Source organism: Chlorocebus sabaeus, chromosome 11 (assembly GCF_047675955.1).
Source record: "Chlorocebus sabaeus isolate Y175 chromosome 11, mChlSab1.0.hap1, whole genome shotgun sequence".
In the NCBI taxonomy this organism is placed as follows: domain Eukaryota; kingdom Metazoa; phylum Chordata; class Mammalia; order Primates; family Cercopithecidae; genus Chlorocebus; species Chlorocebus sabaeus.
This window is the reverse complement of record NC_132914.1, coordinates 130062624-130085701: the sequence shown is the minus strand read 5'-3', so window position 1 is coordinate 130085701 and position 23078 is coordinate 130062624. Positions and strand designations below refer to the sequence as shown.

Sequence of the window (23078 nt, the reverse complement as noted above, 5' to 3'; positions counted from 1 at the left end):
TGAATTCCAAAGGCAGGAGAGTATAATGGGACATGTCCAAACCCTGCTTCCCATCAGGGACTGAACTGGTTTTTCAGGTTAACTTTGGCATTGAGAGAATCAGTTCATTCAGTTGGTTGGGGGGCTTACAAATTTATTTTTGGTTTACAAGGTATAGATAACTATGCCTAAGGGAGGAGACCACCCCTCATATTGTCTTACGCCCAATTTCTGCCTCCAAAGAAAGAAAAAGTAAAAACTAAAAGGCAGAAATGAAATCCACAGGCAGATAGCCCGGCGCCGCACCCTGGGCCTGGTAGTTAAATATCGACCCCTGACCTAATTGGTTCTGTTATCTATAGATTACAATCATTGTATAGAAAGGCACTGTGAAAATCCCTGTCTTGCTTTGTTCCGATCTAATTATCGGTGCAAGCAGCCCCGTCATGTACCCCCTGCTTGCTCAATCAATCACGACCCTCTCACATGCACCCCCTTAGAGTTGTGAGCCCTTAAAAGGGACAGGAATTGCTCACTCGCTCGGCTCTTGAGATAGAAGTCTTGCCGATGCCCCCGGCTGAATAAACCCCTTCTTTAACTCGGCGTCTGAGGAGTTTTGTCTGCTGCTCGTCCTGCTACACGCCTATACCTATATATACAAATGTTTATATATGCATATACGTGTGTATATATGGTTTGTTTTTCACAAATGGATGCCGAATTTTTTTTTTTTTTTTTTTTGGTAGCGATGAGGTCTCAGGCTAATCTCGAACTCCTGGGCTCAAGAGATCCTCCTGCCTAGGCCTCCCAAAGCACTTAGATTACAGGCATAAATCACTGCGGCGGGTCCTGCTTCACCCTTTTAAAACCGCACTTGGGGGCTCCTCCTCAGTGCAGACATTGGCTGGTTCCTTCAAACCGCACAGACTGCCCCTGCGTGGACGCACCTCGCTGTGTTTACTCCGCTTTCGCCAATCTTTCACTTTCAGGGAATACCCTCCGGCGCCCTTCTCTGGAGCACACGCGTGAACGTCTCGGGATTCCAAAAAGTGGGATACTGAGGTAAAGGGTACGCGCTTTCAGAACGGGAAGACACCGCAAAACACCCGCCAAGACGTGGCCCCGCGTCCGCCCTGCCCACAACGCAGCCGCTCCCACTCCTGGAGCGCGCCCTGTGCTTCAGACTTCGGATCTGTGTGATCCGCTGTGTGCAACTGTACCGAAAGGGTCTCCACGTGCACTACCTCGTGACAACTAAGGTGGACCGTCTTCTACTCCTAGGACTCATCCGCAGCTCAGCGGGGCTTTCAGAACCCTAAGGGCTTCCAATCCGGAAGTTCCCCGTCCCTTCTGCCCCAACATAACATGGCGCCCACCGCAGCCACTTCCGTGATCCGCAGGCGACGAAGTCTCCCAGCCAGGACCAAAGATGGCCGCGCGTCCGCCACGCGCCTACTCTCGCTGGCCACTCCCGGCTCCGCTCTAGCCGCCGCTCTAGGTGAGCGCCGCCGCCAGCCAATCGCGGGGCGCAGACGCCGCTGGCCCCGCCCCGCGGATCAGCTGAGGGAGCCGCAATGTCTGTTGACAGCGGCGGCGGCGCAGCCGGTTCCGGGTTCGACGCGGGGCGGGGGTAAGCACGGCTGGCGAGAGGGCTGCGGCGGACCGCGAAGGGGGACCTGGCTGCGGCCGTGGGAGGGGGCGCCCGCCGGCGTCTGGGCCGGGCCGCGGGGCTGCGTGGGCGCGGGCGGCCGGGCCAGGGCTCGCGGGGTGGGGCGGGCGCCGAGTCTCGGCCTCTGGGGTCGGGAGTCTCCACGGGCGTTTCCGGGGTCTCCGCAGATGTGAATCCCGATGGAGCGGCCCGAGGAAGGCAAGCAGCCGCCGCTGCCGCAGCCCTGGGGACGGCTCCTGCGCCTGGGCGCCGAGGAGGGCGAGCCGCACGTCCTCCTGAGGAAGCGGGAGTGGACCATCGGGCGGAGACGAGGTGCGGGGCGGGGGCCGGGGCGGGGGCAGGGGGCCGGGGGCCGGGGCCGGGCAGAGCCACCCGGTTGCGGGCAGGCCACAGGGGCGGCGGTGCAGTGACCTCCAGATTTTTCGGTGGAGTGAAATCTCGCGTAGAACTGGTGTTTATTCGGCGTTCTGCCCACTCTTGCGCATGATTCATGCACATCATTTAGCCCTCGTTACAACTTTATAAAGTAGTTGTGTTAATATACTCTCCGGAATGCAATATTGTCACATTCGTTGCAGTACAGAGTATCTTTTCTGATTATAATGGAACAAAGTTAAAAATAACAGAAGGAAAAGTGGAAAACTCACAGATATATGGACATTAAACACCGCACCCTTAAAGCAAGCGATGGGTCAAGTAAGTCTTTACAGGGAGAAACCTTTAAAAGTATTTTGAGACAAATGAAACAAAAATAGAATACACCAAAAGACGTTTAGGATGCAGCCAAGGCAGTACTCGAGGGAAATTTATAGCTGTAGTGCCTACATTAACAAAGATCTCCAGTCCCAGCCCCTAGAATATTTATTTATTTAATGAACCTGGAAAGCTAAGAACTTGAACAAAGTCATACAATTAGTGAGAGGAAGTTCCCTCAGCCTCCACATTCACTGCCTCCAGGCTCCCAAGTAACCATCTGGTAGTTTGATTTTCTCCTGTAGCCTTTGTATGGGGAGGGAAATGCACTGGTCCTGTCAACAAAAATGTTTAGTTTGTGTGAAAATTAATAAATTAGCTCTGACATTATACTTTAAAAAGGAGCGAGGATGGGAAATATGTGCTGTTTGGAAGCAAATTTTTTTTGTTTACTGTCACCCCTTATAATGTGTTTGCACCTGTTTATTTTTGTTTGTTTGTTTGTTTGAGTTAAGAGTCTTCCTCTGTCACCCAGGCTGGGTTGCAGTGGTGTGATCTCAGCTCACTGCACCCTCTGCCTCCTGGTTCAAGTGATTCTCCCGCCTCAGCCTCTGGAGTAGTGGAACTACAGGCGTGTGCCACCATGCCTGGCTAATTTTTGTATTTTTAGTAGAGACAGGATTTCTCCATGTTGACCAGGCTGGTCTTGAATTCCTGGCCTGAAGTGATCCGCCCGCCTTGGCCACCCAAAATGCTGGGATTACAGGCGTGAGCCACTGCGCTGAGCCTTTTTTTCCTTTGAGCCAGAGTCTCGCTCTGTGGCCCAGGCTGGAGTACGGTGGTGTGATCTCGGCTCACTGCAACCTCCACCTGCTGGGTTCACACGATTCTCCTGCCTCAGCCTCCCATGTAGCTGGCATTGTAGGCACGCACTACCACACCCGGCTATTTTTTTGTATTTTTAGTAGAGACAGGATTTCACCATGTTGGCCAGACTGGTCTCAAACTCCAGACCTTGTGATCCACCCGCCTCGGCCTCCCAAAGTGCTGAGATTATAGGTGTGAGCCACATCTCCCAGCCCAGAATTTATTTTTCTTTCTTTTTTTTTGAGAGTCTCGCTCTGTGGCTCTGTTGCCCAGGCTGGAGTGCAGTGGCACCATCTCGGCTGACTGCAAGCTCTGCCTCCTGGGTTCACACCATTCTCCTGCCTCAGCCTCCCTAGTAGCTGGGACTACAGGCGCCCGCCACCACGCCAGGCTAATTTTTTGTAGTCGTGGTAGAGACGGGGTTTCACCATGTTAGCCAGATGGTCTCGATCTCCTGACTTCGTGATCCACCCGCCTCAGCCTCCCAGAGTGCTGGGATTACAGGCGTGAGCCACCGTGCCTAGCCCAGATTTTACTTTTGGTGAACCTCAGCTTACTATTTTTTTTCCTGGTTTGTGCTTTTTGTGTCCTGTCTGTGAAGTCCATGCCAGACCCAACAGCACTAAGATTTTCACCTGTCTTTTCCACTGGAAGTTTCATAGTTTTAGGTTTTACATTTGTCTCTGGCCATCCTTACACGGCTACAATACTGTATTGATTACTATAGCATGATGGTAAGTCTGTTAAGTAATGTGAGTCTTCCAACTTCATTCTTTTTCAAAATTGCTTTGGTTATTCTACAGTTTTTTTCTGTGAATTTTAGAGTCAGCTTGTCAGTGTCTACAAGCCCTCTGGGATTTTTATTAGAATTGCCTTGAATGTATGAAACAATCCTACGGGACAGCTGGCATCTTGACAATATTGAGTCTCTGATTCACACACCCATAGGTCAGTGATGGGAGCAAGGCTCAGGCCAAAGCAGATTCAGGGTGTCATTGTATGTGGAACATTTGGGAAAAGTACATTTGCATGGCACTGTCGCCTGACCAAACCCTTCACTTTTTAATTGCCTTTAGTGTCTTATAGTATCTTTATGTATCCTTATAGATTATTATAAGCAGTAATGATTAATGATGAGATATTAAAAAGCCTTTGTTCTTTTTTCTTTTTTTTTGAGACGGAGTTTCACTCTTTTTGCCCAGGCTGGAGTGCAATGGCATGATCTCAGCTCACAGCAACCTCCGCCTCCCAGGTTCAAACGATTCTCCTGCCTCAGCCTCCCAAGTAGCTGGAATTACAGGCGCCTGCCACCATGCCTGGCTAATGTTTGTATTTTCAGTAGAGGTGGGGTTTCACTATGTTGGCCAGGCTGGTCTCGAACTCATGACCTCGTGATCCGTCTGCCTCGGCCTCCCAAGGTGCTGAGATTACAAGTGTGAGCCACTGTGCCCGGCTGTAAAATTGCCATTTGAGAGGCTGTGTGTAGCTGGAGGTGTTGATGGGTGTCTTTGAGAGGGTGGGGATTCAGAAAGGTTCAGGACGGGCCGGGCACGGTGGCTCATGCCTGTAATCCCAGCACTTTGGGAGGCCGAGGGGAGTGGATCGCGAGGTCAGGAGATCGAGACCATCCTGGCTAACACGGTGAAACCCCATCTTTACTAAAAATACAAAAAATTAGCCAGACATGGTGGTGGGTGCCCATAGTCCCAGCTACTTGGGAGGCTAAGGCAGGAGAATGGTGTGAACCCAGGAGGTGGAGCTTGCAGTGAGCCGAGATTGCGCCACTGCACTCCAGCCTGGACAACAAAGCAAGACTCTCTAAAAAAAAAAAAAAAAAAAAAAAAAAAATTTTTTTTCCGTAACTGTCTTGGTTAAGTGTTTTTCTTACATATGTACAAGGGGGATCCTGAATTTGAACCACATACTTTGCTAAAGCAAAGGGCATTAGGGTTCAGTTCCCACGGTCATATTCCATGTCATCCCACCCTGTCTTTTTTAGGTTGCGACCTTTCGTTCCCCGGCAATAAACTGGTCTCTGGAGATCACTGTAAAATTGTAGTGGATGAAAAATCAGGTCAGGTGACACTGGAAGATACCAGGTGAGTATGTTCTGAGCTGCTTTTGGTGTTTCTTCTTGTACCTTAAGAAGCCTGACTCCGTGCTGGTGTGCTGTGTGCCACGGCTGAGGAGGAGAGGAAATGCTGTCTTTGGTGTGATAACAGCAGCTCATTTTTATAACACAGCACAGTCATGTGTCCCTTAGCAACACGGATACAGTCTGAGAAATGTGTCATTAGACAATTCCATCATCTTGCAAACATCGTGGAGTGTGCTTAAACAAACCTGGGTGGTGAAGCCTGCTACATACCTAGGCTACGTGGTGCAGCCTGTTGCTCCCAGGCTGGAAACTGAACAGCGTGCCACTGTACTGAATGCTATAGGCAGTGGTAACACAGTGGTAAAAGTATTTATCGATCTAAACATAGAAAAGGTGCAGTAAAAATAGGATATTTTAGTCTTATGGGACTACTACCGTATATGCATCTGTTGAACAAAACGTTATTATCAGGCCGGACGTGGTGGCTCACCTGTAATCCCAGCACTTTGGGAGGCTGAGGCAGGCATATGAGGTCAGGAACTCGAGCCCAGCCTGGCTAACATGGAGAAACCTCATCTCTATTAAAAATATAAAAATTAGCCGGGCATGGTGGCATGCACCTGTAATCCCATCTACTCGGGAGGCTGAGACAGGAGAATCACTTGAACCTGGGAGGTGGAGGTTGCGGTGAGCCTAGATGGCGCCATTGCACTCCAGCCTGAGAAGCGAGTGAAACTGCGTCTCAAAACAAAACAAAAATTGTCTGGGACATGACTGTAGTTAATTAGGCTCCCAAGGTATAAGAAGATGTATTTCCTGGTTTCCAGGATGGGACACTTAGTGACACTTTGGTATCTATGGCCCTTCTTGAATGTATTCAAATTAAATATGTCTCAGAAATAAGACTTAAAAGATGCTCGTAATTTTTAGTTCTTGCGAGCCTATTCAGGTTTGATTTCTTTCCCTGAAATCCAAAAATCGTTTTTTAAAACTAATAAATTCTCGTTCTTGTACAACTTAAGTACAGATTGAGTATCCGAAATGATTGGGACTAGAGTGTTTAGATTTTGAATGTTTTCAGATTTTAGAATATTTGCATTATAATTACCAATTGAGCGTGTCTGATTCAAAATTCTGAAATGCTCCAGTGGGTATTTTTTGCGTGTCTTATTGGTGCTCAAAAAGTTTAGGACTTCAGCTTAGGGATATTCAACTTAGAAAGTGGAAAGCTTTCCAAAATCCCGTTCATGCATTAGAAATGCATGTGTAGGTATATATATTTTGCATTAATGCGATTACACTACGCATACTGTTGTAGCGTCAGCTTTTTTCTTCTTTTTTTTTTTTTTTTGAGATGCAGTTTCACTCTGTCACAGGCTGGAGTGCAGTGGTGCAATCTCGGCTCACTGCAGCCTCCACGTCCCAAGTTCCAGTGATTCTCCTGCCTCAGCCTTCCGTGTGGCTGGCATTATAGGCACGCACTACCACACCCAGCTAATTTTTTTGTGTTTTTAGTAGAGACGGGATTTCACCGTGTTGGCCAGGCTGGTCTCAAACTCCTGATCTCGGGTGATCCGCCTCCAAGGTGCTGGGATTACAGGCATAAGCCACCATGCCCGGCCAAGCTTTTTTCACTTACAGTGTCGTGTGGAGCGCTTCACATGTCCCTGCGTCTGCATCTATCTCATCTTCTTGTCATTTTAGGATAGTTTCTTTGTCACTTCCCTTATTGGTGGACATTTATTGTTTTGACTTTTTCTTACTATAAATAACACTGCAGTGACTCTTTCCCAAACTCTGCTTTCATGTCTGTTTTCTTGGGATGATTCTTGAAAGGGAAGCCTGTGTCAGTGTCACTCAGAATGTGCAGAATGTGCCTATTCCGTTTTTTTTTTCTTTTTTGAGATGGAGTTTCGCTCTGTGGCTCAGGCTGGAGTGCAGTTGGTGTGATCTCGGCTCACTGCAACCTCTGCCACCCGGATTCAAGCGATTCTTCTGCCTCAGCCTCCTGAGTAACTGGGATTACAGGTGCACACCACCATGCCCGGCTCAGATGGGGTTTCACCATGCTGGCCAGGCTGGACTTGAACTCCTGGCCTCAGGTGATCAACCTGCCTCAGCCTCCCCACGTGCTGGGATTGCAAGCGTGAGCTCCCACACCCAGCCAGAATGTGCGTCTTTTAGATCTGCTGCAAGTGTCAGGCCGTCTTCTAGCAGCATGTGGAGAGTGTGCTGTTCTCACGGCAGGGTTGGCAGGTGGTCTTCTAGCAGCATGTGGAGAGTGTGCCACGTTCCTGGCAGAGGTGGGCTGGAGGGGAGGGTTGCTCAAGCAGAAGGAACTATGTGTATGGGGGCCCCTGAGCATGAGCAGGGCCATGTGGTCAGAGCGTGTGGTGAGCAGCAAAGTCGCATGAGGGAGCTTGGGCTTTAGCCTGAGAGCAGCGAGGAGTCATCGAAGGGGTGTAAGCGAAGGAGTGAAATAATCAGATTTTTGTTTGGAAAGAGCAGGAGGATGAGTGATGACTGCAGTCGCCCCTCGGCATCTGGGGGGATTGATTCCAGTGCCCCTGGATGCACCCAAAATCCATGCGCACTCCAGCCCCGTAGCCAGTCCTGCAGAGCATGAGAACACTAAGTCACTCCAGCTCCAGTGCCCTGATGCATCCAAATCTGTGTGTACTCGCGCCCCGTAGCCAGCCCTGTGGAGCACGAGGACACAGAGAGTCAGTCCAGCATGTGTGTGGGGTTCACTCCCTCTCATGGAAAAGAACCCATGTATAAGTGCACCTGCACCTGTCATTGAAAAGAATCCGTGTATAAGTGCACCTGCGCGACTCAAAACCGCATCTTCCAGGGTCAGCTTTGTACTGCAACAGCAGAACTCAGGCACACACAGCCACTGCCTGGTTTTGAAGGTTTTACGGGGAGACGGCCATGGCAATTCATTTACTTACTGTCTGCATTTGCTTTCCTGCTACAGACGGCAGAGCTGAGTAGTGGCAGTGGTGACCAGGTGACCAGGTGATGGCAAAACCTACACTGTTTATCCTCTGTTTACAGAAATAGTTTGCCACTCCCATACCTCAGCAAACTGTGGTGGTCACTTGGATGTGAATTCTGTCCACTGCTGGGGCCTCGGGAGTGAGGCTGCAGAGCTGAGGCCTGTGTGGTTTGGCTGAAATCAGTCGTTTTGTTTGGTTGCCGTTTTGTGTGTCGGGTATGCTGTGCTCTTGGACCTTCGTCACCTGACCAACACCTGATTTCCTACCAGGTCTCTGCTCAGAGGTCCCCAGGAGGCACTTCCTGCCCCACCAACTTAGCCTCCTCCTGTCTGTCCCTGGGTCAGCAGCATCTGAATTGGCCTCTCCCAGGGTAGAGCGCCTCGAGGGGTTTGGCAGCCAGACCACAGGCTCTGAGCGCAGGCCTGTGTCCTGCAGCTAATGGCCTGGCATTTATTCCGCTTCTGCCCAGAGCCAGTCTCTTGGGAGGGATCAGTACTTATTGGAGGCATGAGCTCACCGGGGTCGTGACGGCTGCAGGAAACAGAACTGTGGATAGTGCAAGTCCAGCTCAGGGGAGGCTGGAGGTGGAAGCCCCACACTGCAGGCGAGGCCTCCGGATCCATTAGGAGGCAAACAGGAGAGAACCCAGGCCTGCAGCAGCAGAGCTGCCAAGCACGTGAGGAGGTGTGGTGACTGGTTAGGCTGTCAGTCAGGGAGAAGTGGGTGAGCCATTTCTCGAGAGAATGGTGAGGGGTGCATGGATGTGTGCATCGTTACATATTTATGCCGTTCTTATGAGTATTTCCAGAATGGTCATATACAGCTGCTTTGCTGATGGTGCTAGAAAAAAAATCTCGTAACTCCAAGTTACTTTAAGTAGAGTAAATTGTGTTTTTGTTTTTTTACAGCACCAATGGAACAGTGATTAACAAGCTGAAAGTTGTTAAGAAGCAGACGTGCCCTTTACAGAGTGGGGATATCATCTACTTGGTGTACAGGAAGAATGAACCAGAATACAGTAAGAGAGAGGAAGGCTTGCCAGGGTCATACCCCCACAGAGGTGCATTCGAGGGCGTGCTCTGAACGTTCCTTCTGGCTACACCGCTTCCCATAGGAATGTTCCTCCCCTTTCTTGCTCACGTGGGTTCCTGTTGTGAATAGTGTCTGTTGAGGAGTGGGAGTGTCGATTTTGCAGCCTGAGTCCAGCCATTCCTCAGGAATACCGCCGTGGCCTTGAGCAGCCAATCCCAACATGGCAGCCACGGAGAAACTCATGGGGATGTCTTAGGTTCTACAGGAGAAGAACTTGAGTTATGGGGATAAAACCTAGGACCAGGGGTCTGGAGGCCACTGATGGTTCTGCTTTTGGAGACCTTACAAGAAACATCAAAGGTTAGACTGGATTCTAGTAAGTTTTTTCAGCTCCAGAAGTCTGCGTTTTTGTTTTGTGGAAGAACGGTATAGGACAAGGAAAGTTATGGGAGTCCTTCCAAGGTCACCCTTGAAATCCTTTTTTTTTTTGAGATGGAGTTTTGCTCTTGTTGCCCAGCCTGGAGTGTAATGGCGTGATCTCATCTCACCACAATCTCCACCTGCTGGGTTCAAGCGATTCTCCTGCCTCAGCCTTCCAAGTAGCTGGGATTACAGGTGCCCGCCACCACACCTGGCTCATTTTTGTATTTTTAGTAGAGATGGGGTTTTGCCCTGCTGGACAGGCTGATCTCAAACTCCTGACCTCAGGTGATCCACCCACCTCAGCCTCCCAAAGTGCTGGGATTACAGGCGTGAGCCACCACACCCGGCCAGTACTTATTTAATTTTTTTTTTGAGACAGAGTCTCACTCTGCTCTGTTGCCCAGGCTGTAGTGCAGCGGTGTGATCTTGGCTCACTGCAGCCTCCACCTCCTGGGTTCAAGCGATTCTCCTGCCTCAGCCTCCCAGGTAGCTGGGATTACAGGTACATGCCACCACACCTGGCTGATTTTTGTATTTTTAGTAGAGACAGGGTTTCGCCATGTTGGCCAGGCTGGTCTCGAACTCCTGACCTCAGGTGATCTGCCTGCCTCGGCCTCCCAAAGTGCTGGGATTACAGACAAGAGCCACCGCACCTGGCCACCCCTGAAATACCTAAAGACCACAGTGGTGAGGAAGAATGGGGCAAATATGTCTTAGGCATCTTCAGTATAAACTTAACCAGCCCCTGCCACACAGAAGGCTCTTGTATCTGCTCCTTTGTGTAGTTTGAAGTTATAAGTGAGACATAGATTCTTCACCTTCTTCTGCCTCTTGATGCCATTTTTCCCCGAGGCTTATTTCTTTTGAGTTGGAAAAGATGTTTTAGATTACTTCTTTTAAAAACTCTTGAACTGATGAATTTGTTATTAGCTCATGAGTCAAAATAATCAACAAAAACAAATGGACTGGAGAACAGAAGAGAAAAATGAGTTCTCAGTTTGCACAGGGGCCACCACGTTTCTGATTTGATTAATTTTCTTTTAGACGTGGCATACCTCTATGAATCTTTAAATGAAAAGCAAGGCATGACACGAGAATCCTTTGGTAAGTAAGATTATAGCAAAGAAGCGGATGCATATTAGGGGCTGTAGCATTGCTTTTTTTTTTTTTTTTTTGAGATGGAATCTCGCTCTGTCGCCAGGCTGGAGTGCAGTGGTGCGATCTCAGCTCACTGCAACCTCTGCCTTCTGGGTTCAAGCGATTCCCCTGCCTCAGCCTCCCGTTTTTTTTTTTGAGATGAAGTTTTGCTCTTGTTGCCCAGGCTGGAGTGCAGTGGTGCAATCTTGGCTCACTGCAACCTCCACCTGCCAAGTTCAAGAGATTCTCCTGCCTCAACCTCCTGAGTAGCTGGGATTACGGTTGCACCACCACACCCGGCTGATTTTTATATTTTTAGTAGAGATGGGGTTTCACCATATTGGTCAGGCTGGTCTCGAACTCCTGACCTCAGGTGATCCACCTGCCTTGGCTTCCCAAAGTGCTGTGATTATGGGCGTGAGCCACCGTACCTGGTCTTGGGGCTGTTGCATTCTTAAGAGCGTTTCAATCCCTAGAGTGTCTCCCTGAGCCCTGGATGTATGCTCCTTCTGCTCCTTTTGGGTTACAGAAGCTAACAAGGAAAATGTGTTCCATGGGACCAAAGATGCCTCAGGTGCAGGTGTGGGTGCAGGGCCAGGGGCCGATCCCTGGCTCCCTCCGTTGTCACCCACCGCTCAGGTGTGCTTTGAGGAGCCACAGCCATCAACATCGACGTCAGACCTCTTCCCCACAGCCTTGGCCTCTTCCACGGAGCCGCCTCCTGCAGGGCGAGAGCATTCCTCCAGTTGCGGTGAGGTCACATCTCATGAGGTCTTGGTGCTGGTTGCATAGTTTTTGTTCACTACTCTTTGCCTGTGTTGTTACACGGACAGATAAGCGACTGAGGACTGGCATGAGGTTCTCAGTAGTAAGATTTCTGTAAGAGTCAATATTGACTGTGTTGTTCCCTTTACTTCCCAAGAGAAGTGAAGATCAGGGGCTCTAGTACCATGGTGTATTTTACAGTTTCATTGAGATTATAATTTACATACCATAAAAGTCATCCAGCTAAAGCGTACATTTCAGTGGTTTTTAGTACATCACAAGGTTGTGGGACCATCACCACTCATTGACACCAAAAGGAAACCGGTGCCCATCAGCAGTCACTCCGCATGTCCCCTTCGCCTCGGCCCCATCAGCAGTCACTCTGTGTGTCCCCTTCCCCTTGGCCCCTGGCAGCTGTGTGTGCTTTTGGCCTCTGGATTTTTCTGTCCTAGACACTTCACAGACATGGAATCATGCGTGGTCTATTGTGACTGGGCTCTTTTTTCTATTGCTGAGATGGAGTCTCGCTCTGTCTCCCAGGCTGGAGTGCAGTGGTGCGGTCTCGGCTCACTATAAGCTCCGCCTCCCAGGTTCACACCATTCTCCTGCCTCAGCCTCCCAAGTAGCTGGAACTACAAGCACCCGCCACCACGCCCGGCTAATTTTTTGTATTTTTAGTAGAGACGGGGTTTCACCGTGTTAGCCAGGATGGTCTCGATCTCCTGACCTCGTGATCCACCCGCCTCAGCCTCCCAAAGTGCTGGGATTACAGGCATGAGCCACTGCTCTCAGCCGTGACTGGCTCTTTTCACTTAGCATGATGTTTTCAGAGTTCATCAAGAAGAGGATGTTATTTAAAACCAGTTTTGGCCAGGCGCGGTGGCTCACGCCTGTAATCCCAGCACTTTGGGAGGCCGAGGCAGGCGGATCACAAGGTCACGACATCGAGACCATCCTGGGTAACACGGTGAAAGCCCGTCTCTATTAAAAATACAACAAATTAGCTGGGCATGGTGCCGGGCGCCTGTAGTCCCAGCTACTCAGGAGGCTGAGGCAGGAGAATGGCGTGAACCCAGGAGGCGGAGGTTGCAGTGAGCCAAGATTGCACCACTGCACTCTAGCCTGGGCGACAGAGCAAGACTCCATCTCAAAAAAATAGAGGTCTCGCTCTGTTGCCCAGGTTGGGAGAGTGGCGTGATCATAGCTCACTGTAACCTTGACCTCCTGGGCTCAAGTGATCCTCCCACTTCAGCCTCCTGAGGAGCTGGGACCACAGGCTCGTACTGTCACGCCTAGTTAATTTTTTCTTTTTTGTATTTTTTGTAGAGATGGGGTCTTGCTTTGTTGCCCAGGCTGGTCTCAAACTCCTGGGATCAAGTGATCCTCCCACCTTGGCCTCCCAAAGTATTGGGATTACAGGCGTGAGCCCCATGCCCGGCCTCTGACCTCTATTTTTTATTTTTATTTTTTTTCCCCAGAAGGAGTTTCGCTCTTGTTGCCCAGACTGGAGTGCAGTGGCATGATCTCGGCTCACTGCAGCCTCCGCCTCCTGGGTTCAAGCAATTCTCCTGCCTTAGCCTCTTGAGTAGCTGGGATTATAGGTGCATGCCACCATGCCTGGCTAATTTTTTGTATTTTTAGTAGAGTTGGGGTTTCACCATGTTGGCCAGACTGGTCTCGACCTGACCTCAGGTGATCCACTTGCTTCAGCCTCCCAAAGTGCTGGGATTACAAGTGTGAGCCACCGCACTGGGCCCAAACCTCTATTTTAACACAGTTTATGACACGGTGTGCATCATATGACCACAAATATGTGGATTTACCCTGAGTTAGACTTGTTGCCCGAGGGCTAAACCTGGTCAAAGACATTTCCGCATTTGTTTCTCTGCGAATGCGCTTCTTGCCCCCAGCTCCACCCCACACAGAGATGGGCACAAATACAGTGAAGATGTGAGTTGAGTGAGCACACACTCCTGGTAAGCCACTTGTCATTCCTAAACTATGACATCTTAGGTTGCCAGCTGCACTGGGTTCCAGTCAGTGATACCCTACAGTCGTGGTTCTCTCCTGAGCTGGATGGATCAGCCTTTGTCTTGTTTGATTCCTCTCACAGAGTCTGGGGGTGGTGGCATCTCCCCTAAAGGATGTGGTCCCTCCGTGGCAAGTGATAAAATCTCCAGCTTTGCTTCAGCTCTCTCAGACAGAAAGCCTGCATCCTTTTCGTCATTGGAACCCCGGGATCAGGAGGATTTGGAGCCCGTGAAGAAGAAAATGAAAGGAGGTTAGTATCTGGTTGTGTGTGTCCTCTGCCCTAGCATGAGCTCCCGGGGCGTGCAGGGGCCGCTGCCATGCTCTGTGCTGTGGGGCGCTGCTTCCTGCAGAGGCATGTGGGCCCTGCCTCAGGTTGATGCCTGTGAACACCTCTGGCATTTTCATTCAGAAAACCTGGGCCTGTTTTTTGTGGTTTGCATAATCCCGATAGCACTGTGGTTTACTACAGGCTATTCTCTTGGTCTGGAAATAGTCCGTTCTGAGTTGCAGAATTAATCTCAAAGTCCTCCTTCCTGGCCAGTTGCAGTAGTTCATACCTGTAACCCTAACACTGGGAGACCAAGGCAGGAGAATCTCTTGAGGTCAGGTGATCAAGACCAGCCTGGGCGACAGAGCAAGACTTGGTCTCTAAAAATAAAAATCAAGCCAGACGTCATGGCTCACGCCTATAATCCCAGCACTTTGGGAGGCCAAGGCGGGCAGATCACCTGAGGTCAGGAGTTCTAGACCAGCCTGGCCAACATGGTGAAACCCCGTCTCTGCTAAAAATACAAAAATTAGCTGGGTGTGGCAGCTCATGCCTGTAATCCCAGCTACTTGAAAGGCTGAAGCCGGAGAATTGCTTGAACCCAGCAGGTGGAGGTTGTGGTGAGCCAAGACTGTGCCATTGCTCTGCAGCCAGGGCAACAAGAGCAAAACTCTGTCTCAAAATAAATAAATAAATAAATAAATAAATAAAAATCAAAAAAGAAAGCCCTCTGTCCTGGTAGGACAATAATTTCTAAAAATGTAGCTTAAATCTTCACATTCACAGGTTATCTGACACATAGAGTTGATCGGCATGGGGAAGGTGTGGAAAGAATCAGCAACAGTTACATAGGAAAAATAAGCACAGGAGTGAGGAAATTTTAATTCTAGCAAACATGAAAAATCGTGTAAGTCCTACAACAATCTAGTACACTACTTGGCTCAGCAGTGAATACTTGCATAAGCATAATACAAATACAGTATCATGAACTAATGGTTGTGTTAACATAATGTTGGTGGGGGGGGTCTCAGTTCAGAGTTTTGCTCTACGTTAATAGATGTCAGGGATGATGTCTAAAATTGATAGATCAACATGTACCATGATAACTTAGAAACACAGAGGTAAATACCAGAAGAAACAGCTCAAAGACATGAAAGTAGTTTTCCTCCAAGGAGGGAAATCAGGTGAGGAGCGGCTGAGGCAGAAGGTGACTGCCTTTGTTTTCTTCTAAATATATTATCTATACATTTTTTTAAGAGACAGGATCTTGCTTTGTCACCCAGGCCAGAGCGCAGTGGCTCAATCTTGGCTCACTGCAGCCTCCGCCTCCTGGGCTCAGAGAGTCCTCCCACCTCAGCCTTCCGAGTAGCTGGGACCGCAGGTGCGTGCTACCATACCTGGCTAATTTTTTTTTTTTTTTGTATTTTTTGTAGAGATGGGGTTTCATTATATTGCCCAGGCTGGTCTCGAACTCCTGGGCTCAAGTGATCTCCCTGCCTCAGCCTCCCAAAGTGCTGGGATTACAGGCGTGAGCCACTGCATCTGGCTTCTTGTAAATATTTGGCTTTTTAAATTGTGTTCAGTTTATTTAACTAAAAATAAAAATTAATTGATGATTACCAACATCTCAGCATTATAGAAAAATGAAAACACACCCGAAGAGGGTCAGGTGTGGTGGCTCATGCCTGTTACCCCAGCACTTTGGGAGGCCGAGGCAGGCAGATCACGAGGTCAGGAGGTCAAGACCATCCTGGCTAACACAGTGAAACCCCATCTCTACTAAAATACAAAAAATTAGCCAGGCGTGGCGGCGGGTGCCTGTACTCCCAGCTACTCGGGAGGCTGAGGCAGGAGAATGGTGTGAACCCAGGAGGTGGAGCTTGCAGTGAGCTGAGATCGCGCCACTGTACTCCAGCCTGGGCAACAGAGCGAGACTCCGTCTCAAAAAAAAAAAGTTAAAGAAAACTCAAGATGTTACCTTCTCAACTCCAATGACATTGGAATTGCTAAGCAATTAAACCACACAAAACCGTTCGTATGCTTGTTTCAAGTAAAGAAATCAACAACAGATTTTTGAGACTCCATCTCAAAAAAAAAAAAGACAAACACACCAGAAGAAAAAAATATGAGCTACTGTTGACATCTTCAGTCTTTGTTTTCAGCCTTTTCCTCTGTGACACAAATGAGTGACATCATACACCCTGACAGCTGGCCTTCAACACTAACTCACATCCTGAATGTCTTTTTTAATATTATTAACCATGTCTCTGAAACAAAACTTAAACCTATTGGAATATGAGATTTATTTTGGACCTTCTGAAAAGTACCCTATTTATTTAATTATTATTTGTTTGAGACAGGTCTCACTCTGTTGCCTAGGCTGGATTGCAGTGGCACAATCTTGGCTCACTGCAACCTCTGCCTCTCAGGTTCAAGCGATTTCCGGCTAATTTTTGTATTTTCAGTAGAGACGGGGTTTTCCCTGTGTCAGCCAGGCTGGTGTCAGACTGCCTCGGCCTCTCAAGGTGCTGGGATTACAGGCGTGAGCAACCTCGCCCAGCCAAAGGTGTGCTTTGGAAATACAAAGATAAGGCAAGGCCTCTGTTTTCTGCTTCTGGTTCTGAACATCTGTGGCCTGGAGATTTTCTCTTTCTACAGGTGAAGATGTTTGTCAGCTCAAAAAACTGCATGTGCCAGGCGCAGTGGCTCACGCCTGTAATCCCAGCACTTTGGGAGGCCAAGGCGGCTGGATCACGAGGTCAGGAGATCGAGACCATCCTGGCTAACACGGTGAAACCCCGTCTCTACTAAAAATGCAAAAAATTAGTGGGGTGTGGTGACGGGCACCTGTAGTCCCAGCTACTTGGGAGGCTGTGGCAGGAGAATGGCGTGAACCCGGGAGGCGGAGCTTGTTGTGAGCCAAGATCGTGCCACTGCACTCCAGCCTGGGCAACAGAGCAAGACTCCGTTTCAAAAAAAAAAAAAAACGACTGCATGTATTTCCTCGGTTACGACAGTCAGAACACATCCCTTTCTCTTGTAGACGGGGACCTTGACCTGAACCTGCAGTTGTTGGTCGCACAACCGCGTAGAAACGCCCAAACCGTCCAGGAGGACGTCAGAGCAGCGACTGGGAGGCCAGACAAGATGGAGGAGACACTGACATGCATCATCTGCCAGGACCTGCTACACGACTGCGTGAGGTGCGACTGTGTTCACCCTTGCCTCATGGAACATGGCACTGCAGGTTCCTCGTCCAGTGTGGGGCGGGGCTGGGCATGAAACAAGCCTCCAGGTTCTGTTTGGCCTGGCATCTGCTGAGGTTACCATTTTCTTTTTCTTTCTTAGACAAGGTCTGGCTCTGTCACCCAGGTAAGAGTGGGCGTTATCTCAGCCCACTGCAACCTCTCCCTACCAGGCTCGAGCGGTTCTCCCACCTCAGCCTCCTCAGTAGCTGGGACTACAGGTGCACACCACTATGCCTGGCTGACTTTTTTTTTTAATGTTCTGATTTTATTGTTATTTATGTTTTTATTTTTTATTCCTTTTTTTTTTTTTTTAGATAGAGTCTTGCTCTGTCACCAGGCTGAAGTGCAGTGGCACGATCTTGGCTCACTGCAACCACAGATTCCCAGGTTCAGACGATTCTTCTGCCTCAGCCTCCTGAGCAGCTGGGACTGCAGGCGTGTGCCACCAGGCTAATGTTTTTGTATTTTTTGTATTTTTTAGTAAAGCAGGGTTTCACCATATTGGCCAGGCTGGTCTTGAACTCCTGACTTCAGGCGATCTGCCCACCTTCGCCTCCCAAAGTGCTGGAATTATAGGCGTGAGCCACTGCTCCCAGCCACCCTGCTGATTTTTGTATTTTTGTAGAGGCAGGGTTGCGCCATGTAGCCCAGGCTGGTTTTTTGTTTTTGTTTTTGTTTTTGTTTTGGAGTTGGAGTCTCGCTCTGTCGCCCAGGCTGGAGTGCAGTGGCCGGATCTCAGCTCACTGCAATTTCCACCTCCCGTGTTCAAGTGATTCTCCTGCCTCAGCCTCTCAAGTAGCTGGGATTACACGCGTGCGCCACCACGCCTGGCTAATTTTTTTGTATTTTTAGTAGAGTCGGGGGTTTCACCATGTTAGCCAGGCTGTTCTCGAACTCCTGAACTCAGGTAATCTGCCCGCCTTGGCCTCCCAAAGTGTTGGGATTACAGACGTGGGCCACCGTGCATGGCCACCACTTTCATTTTAGTTGTGGCGCCAACAAGGAGGAAACCTGGAACCCTGAGCTGGAGGCTGTAGACCCCACAAGTTTTGGGGGTGGGTCGTGTGTGACCCAGTGAACTCTGCAGACAGATGGAAGGAACTGTGCACATTTTAAATGTTCCTTAGCCGGGAAGGTGTATTCAGCATGGAATGAATGCAGGGGCAGCTGAGGAAGGGCCTCCTTGCTTTTCCGTGGGAACTCAAGAGTAAGAACCTTCCAGCTTCTGTTCCAGAAACACTTGGTGTCTCGTTGTTTGTGTTCCTGAAGTCATAATCTCACCTCTGTCCCTCCTGAAAACACAGAGGCCATGTGGCCTCTGATTTACATTAACGAAGACTGAGTTAAAGGGTTTTTAGGTTGAACGATGGCTGGGCTCCTGTAGGCCCTTCCGTGGTGGGGCTGCTGTGGACCTTGGCTGAGGGTGGTGGTTGCGTCTGTGGGACTGTTTGGACGCTGCTCCTCTCACGCTTTCAGTCTGCAGCCCTGCATGCACACGTTCTGCGCCGCTTGCTACTCGGGCTGGATGGAGCGCTCGTCCCTGTGCCCCACCTGCCGCTGTCCTGTGGAGCGTATCTGTAAAAACCACATCCTCAACAACCTCGTGGAAGCGTACCTCACCCAGCACCCAGGCAAGTGCGGGCGGTCCACCCACCAGCACCCAGAGAAATGAGGGCGGTCCACCCACCAGCACCCAGAGAAATGAGGGCGGTCCACCCACCAGCACCCAGGGAAATGAGGGCGGTCCACCCACCAGCACCCAGGCACGTGAGGGCGGTCCACCCACCAGCATCCAGGCACATGAGGGCGGTCCACCCACCAGCACCCATGCAAGTGAGGGCGGTCCACCCACCAGCACCCAGGCACGTGAGGGCGGTCCACCCGCCAGCACCCATGCAAGTGAGGGCGGTCCACTCACCAGCACCCAGGGAAATGAGGGCGGTCCACTCACCAGCACCCAGGGAAATGAGGGCGGTCCACCCACCAGCACCCAGGGAAATGAGGGCGGTCCACCCACCAGCACCAATGCAAGTGAGGGTGGTCCACCCACCAGCACCCAGGCACATGAGGGCAGTCCACCCACCAGCACCCATGCAAGTGAGGGCGGTCCACTCACCAGCACCCAGGGAAATGAGGGCGGTCCACCCACCAGCACCCAGGCACGTGAGGGCGGTCCACCCACCAGCACCCATGCAAGTGAGGGCAGTCCACTCACCAGCACCCAGGGAAATGAGGGCGGTCCACCCACCAGCACCAATGCAAGTGAGGGCAGTCCACCCAGACGCCTCTTCCACAGCACGGTGCACACAGGCTCCCAGTGTCTGCCTGTCGTGTCTCACTGCTGGCCAATGGCGCTGTGTTCTTTCAATTCTAGACAAGAGTCGCAGTGAAGAAGATGTGCAAAGTATGGATGCCAGGAATAAAATCACTCAAGACATGCTGCAGCCCAAAGTTAGGCGGTCTTTTTCCGATGAAGAAGGGAGTTCAGAGGACCTGCTGGAGCTGTCAGACGTTGACAGTGAGTCCTCGGACATTAGGTAAATCATGCCCCTGGCTCAGAGCAGAGTGTGGGAGCTGGAGAAGCATCAGAACCAGGACCGAGAGCTCACCACCGGGTGGACAACGCGGGTCCTGAGTTCCGGTTCTGCCCCTGAGCAGCCAAGCTTTTAAATGGCTTCAGCTTGTTTTCTGGTATTGGATAGAATTAGCACCTCCCCTGAGAGGGCGTGGCAGGGACTGGGTGAACACTTACGGGGGTAGTCAGGTAGCCAGCACAGCGCCAGCCGCAGGCGGCTGCCGGGACATCTGCACCCTTGGCCGACACCCTTCCCTTGGCTTCAACTCGCCATGGTCTGGCATCTCTGGCTGTGACAGAGGGAGTTTATTCCATGTTATTTTTTCCCACATAAGCACATGTGTTCTTTGTAGCTGATCTAGTGACTGTAAAGTCCTGTAGTATAGATTGCAACGTTTATCATTTGTCAGGATGTTATTACGGAAGAGGCCCCATCACCTGGACCGGACAGTCCCGGCCTCAGAGACCTTGTTTATCGGCTGCCATGTTGATGTTTCCTAATGCACAAGTCCAGGGTCTGAATGTTGGGTCAAGGCCATGATATTTTAAAAGACAATGAACACATAAAAAAACCCAAAACTTACCTTTGTTTGCTTTTGCCAAGTTTAACATGTGACTGTTAAGCAAAAAGAAGGGAACAAAAACCACTTTAGCTTTAAGATTTTGTTGCATTTTCCCAGCTTTTCGTACATGCGTCCTATTCATTAACAAAATGAAACGTAATATACTAACAGGTTTTTTTTTTTTGAGACAGAGTTTCGCTCTTGTCGACCAGGCTAAAGTGCAATAGCATGAATTTTATTTATTATTTTTTAATTTTTATTTTTATTTTATTTTTTTTGAGACAGAGTCTCGCTCTGTCGCCAGGCTGGAGTGCAGTCGCGCGATGTTGGCTCACTGCAACCTCCGCCTCCTGGATTCAAGTGATTCTCCTGCCTCAGTCTCTTGAGTAGCTGGGACAACAGGCGCCTGCTACCACACCCAACTAATTTTTTTGTATTTTTAGTAGAGACAAGGTTTCACCACGTTGGCCAGGATGGCCTCGATCTCCTGACCTCGTGATCCGCCCACCTCGACCTCCCAAAGTGCTGGGATGACAGGCGTGAGAAACAAATGTTTTTATGAAGCTGGGATTCGGCTGCACATACAGCTCGGTAACGTCCCCAGCATTTGGATTGGGAAGCACCTGCTGTGCATTTCTTACGTCCGTGTTTGTGCACATGTGCGGTGACGCCAGCATTTAGACGTGAAGCGGTCGAGTCACAGAATGTGACTGGAATTGGACCTGGACAGACGTTTGATAAGTTTGTTACCCCCACACCAACAGGAAAGGGCGCGTCTAGTGCACTCCACAAGGTCTGCACGAGGGGCGCTTTTTGCCAGTTTAGTAGGGAAAATAGGTAATCTCATTTGCATTTACATTTTTTCCTTATGAAAAATACGTGTCTTTTCACCGTGCTTTGTTTTTTAATCTGGTCAGGTCTTACCCGCTGGCCTTATTGGCCCCTGGCCTTGGTGTCAGGCGCAGAAAAGCCTTTCAGATGGAGAGGAGAAGCCTCGTGTATTTTTTCTGACAGGTTCTTTTTTTACAGTTTACATTTTTATCTGCTCGTTTGTGAAAACGAAGTGTAGAAAAGTGTAGAAAAGACAAGTGTAGAAAAGACAAGTGATTCGGGGCCTTGCAGGCTCCTGGTGTGACTCCCGGTACCTTGTCCACCGTGCTCTACTTTTAACGGGAGAGTAGGTGGCGTCCTGAGGAGCATGAGGTGTGTTCGCATGTGCTGGCCTTTGCCCTGCGCTGGCATCGCCTCCTGGGAGCACACATCAGTGGGGACTGAGTGGTTCCGGGGATGGCGCTCCAAAGCGTGGGGGCTGAGCTGGGGATGTAGAGCAGCGTATCCTTGCCCTTCGACTCCTGTTCTGGTCCCACTCCTCTAACACAGTGGTGCTGGGCAGGAAGGGGCCTGGCCCCTCCCCTCACACCAAGCAGCTGAGCGAGGGTGGAGCTGAGCTGTGATGGCTGTCGACCCGCGTTGCACTGGCCCTGCCTGAGAGAGGCTGGGGTCCTGCACACAGCTCGGCCCTGTGCTTCCTTGCAGCCAGCCATACGTTGTGTGCCGGCAGTGTCCTGAGTACAGAAGGCAGGTGGTGCAGCCTCCCCACTGCCCAGCACCCGAGGGTGAGCCAGGAGCCCCGCAGGCCCTGGGGGATGTACCCTCCACGTCCGTCAGCCTCACGACAGGTGAGCCACGCCGCCCTTAGGCCTCAGCCTTCCCGCGAGTCACTTTATGGCTGTGCCCGGTGCTGACGTGCACGTGGCCACACTCTGCCCACCTCCTCTCTGCACCCCTTGCCCCTTTGGGCCCTGGCCTCAGTGGTCTCCCTGCACTCGCAGTTTGTTGCTTTTTGTGACTGATTTTCGGTTGGGAAATCAGATAAGTAACTGTTGATTCATAGCCACTCCTGAACACTCCTGGGAATTAACAACCCTGACCTTAATACTTGGCTCCTCCCCAACCACTGCCTCAGGGCAGCTCACATCCCCCAGTGGGTTTGCCAGACCCAAAGTGATGATCGCGTATCTGTCCCTCAAGTAAGAGGCGGGTTTCTCCTCAGCAGTGGCAATGTCTCCAGAGTTGGCTTTGTGCGAAATGTTTTCCCGTCAGGTGCCTGTTTCCGGCAAGGGGTGTCAGGTGCCATCCAGGAAAGCAGAGGAGAGCTGGGCAGGGTGTGGAGGCTGCACTTCTCTGCCCTGCTCACTCCGGACTCATAGAATGGGAAGATGGCCCTCGGGGTCCTGGCTTCCTGGCCACAGGTCAGGGCTGAGCACATCACGAGGCCACTGGCCTGGGATGGATGCAGAGCCACATCCTTGTGCTGTGTTCTCAGTGGCTTCTTGTAGAACCTGTGGACAGAACAGACAAAAGTGTCCACCTGGACTCCTGTCCACCAGCCTGGGTTTGCCTCCGCCACTCAGAAGCTCCGTTTGGGTCACTGGACAGACTCCTTCCTTTGCAAGGTGGGACCAGCGCCTCCCTCTGGGGTCCTGGATCCCTCAGTGGGCGCTCGGTGAACCTAGGTGGTGAAATTGCTGTCCTTATGGCCAGCATGTTGACCTCGCAGGGTCTTTCCTGTGTGGGTGGTGAGTGTCCAGGGAACTTGGCCAGGTGGGCTCAGACTTCTGCTGCTGCATCAGTTGGTCTTGTGCAACTAGCCTGTCCCTTGTTGATTTGAGAGATGGCTGTTCTCTCACCTGAGCGGACATTGAACACAAAACTTGTTTTATTCTAT

At 50.5% G+C, this 23078-nt stretch overlaps 1 protein-coding gene across 5 annotated transcripts in view; it reads left to right on the top strand.

The window, feature by feature from the left end:
- The first annotated feature begins 1481 nt into the window (after positions 1-1481).
- The window catches only part of CHFR (checkpoint with forkhead and ring finger domains), a 31977-nt gene continuing 10380 nt past the window's right edge, over positions 1482-23078 (top strand). For 4 of the 5 annotated variants that reach the window (XM_008005326.3, XM_008005327.3, XM_008005325.3 and 1 more), the window contains exons 1-11: positions 1482-1609; positions 1816-1960; positions 5208-5307; positions 9217-9326; positions 10808-10867; positions 11430-11651; positions 13779-13946; positions 17008-17167; positions 18689-18843; positions 19587-19749; positions 21887-22029. In XM_008005326.3, the coding sequence (XP_008003517.3) occupies positions 1828-1960; positions 5208-5307; positions 9217-9326; positions 10808-10867; positions 11430-11651; positions 13779-13946; positions 17008-17167; positions 18689-18843; positions 19587-19749; positions 21887-22029 (1414 nt within the window). In that variant the 5' untranslated portion in view covers positions 1482-1609; positions 1816-1827. Of the gene's footprint in view, positions 1610-1815; positions 1961-5207; positions 5308-9216; positions 9327-9354; positions 9701-10807; positions 10868-11429; positions 11652-13778; positions 13947-17007; positions 17168-18688; positions 18844-19586; positions 19750-21886; positions 22030-23078 lie in introns of those variants that run through there. The other variant, XM_073021275.1, reaches the window with a different exon arrangement.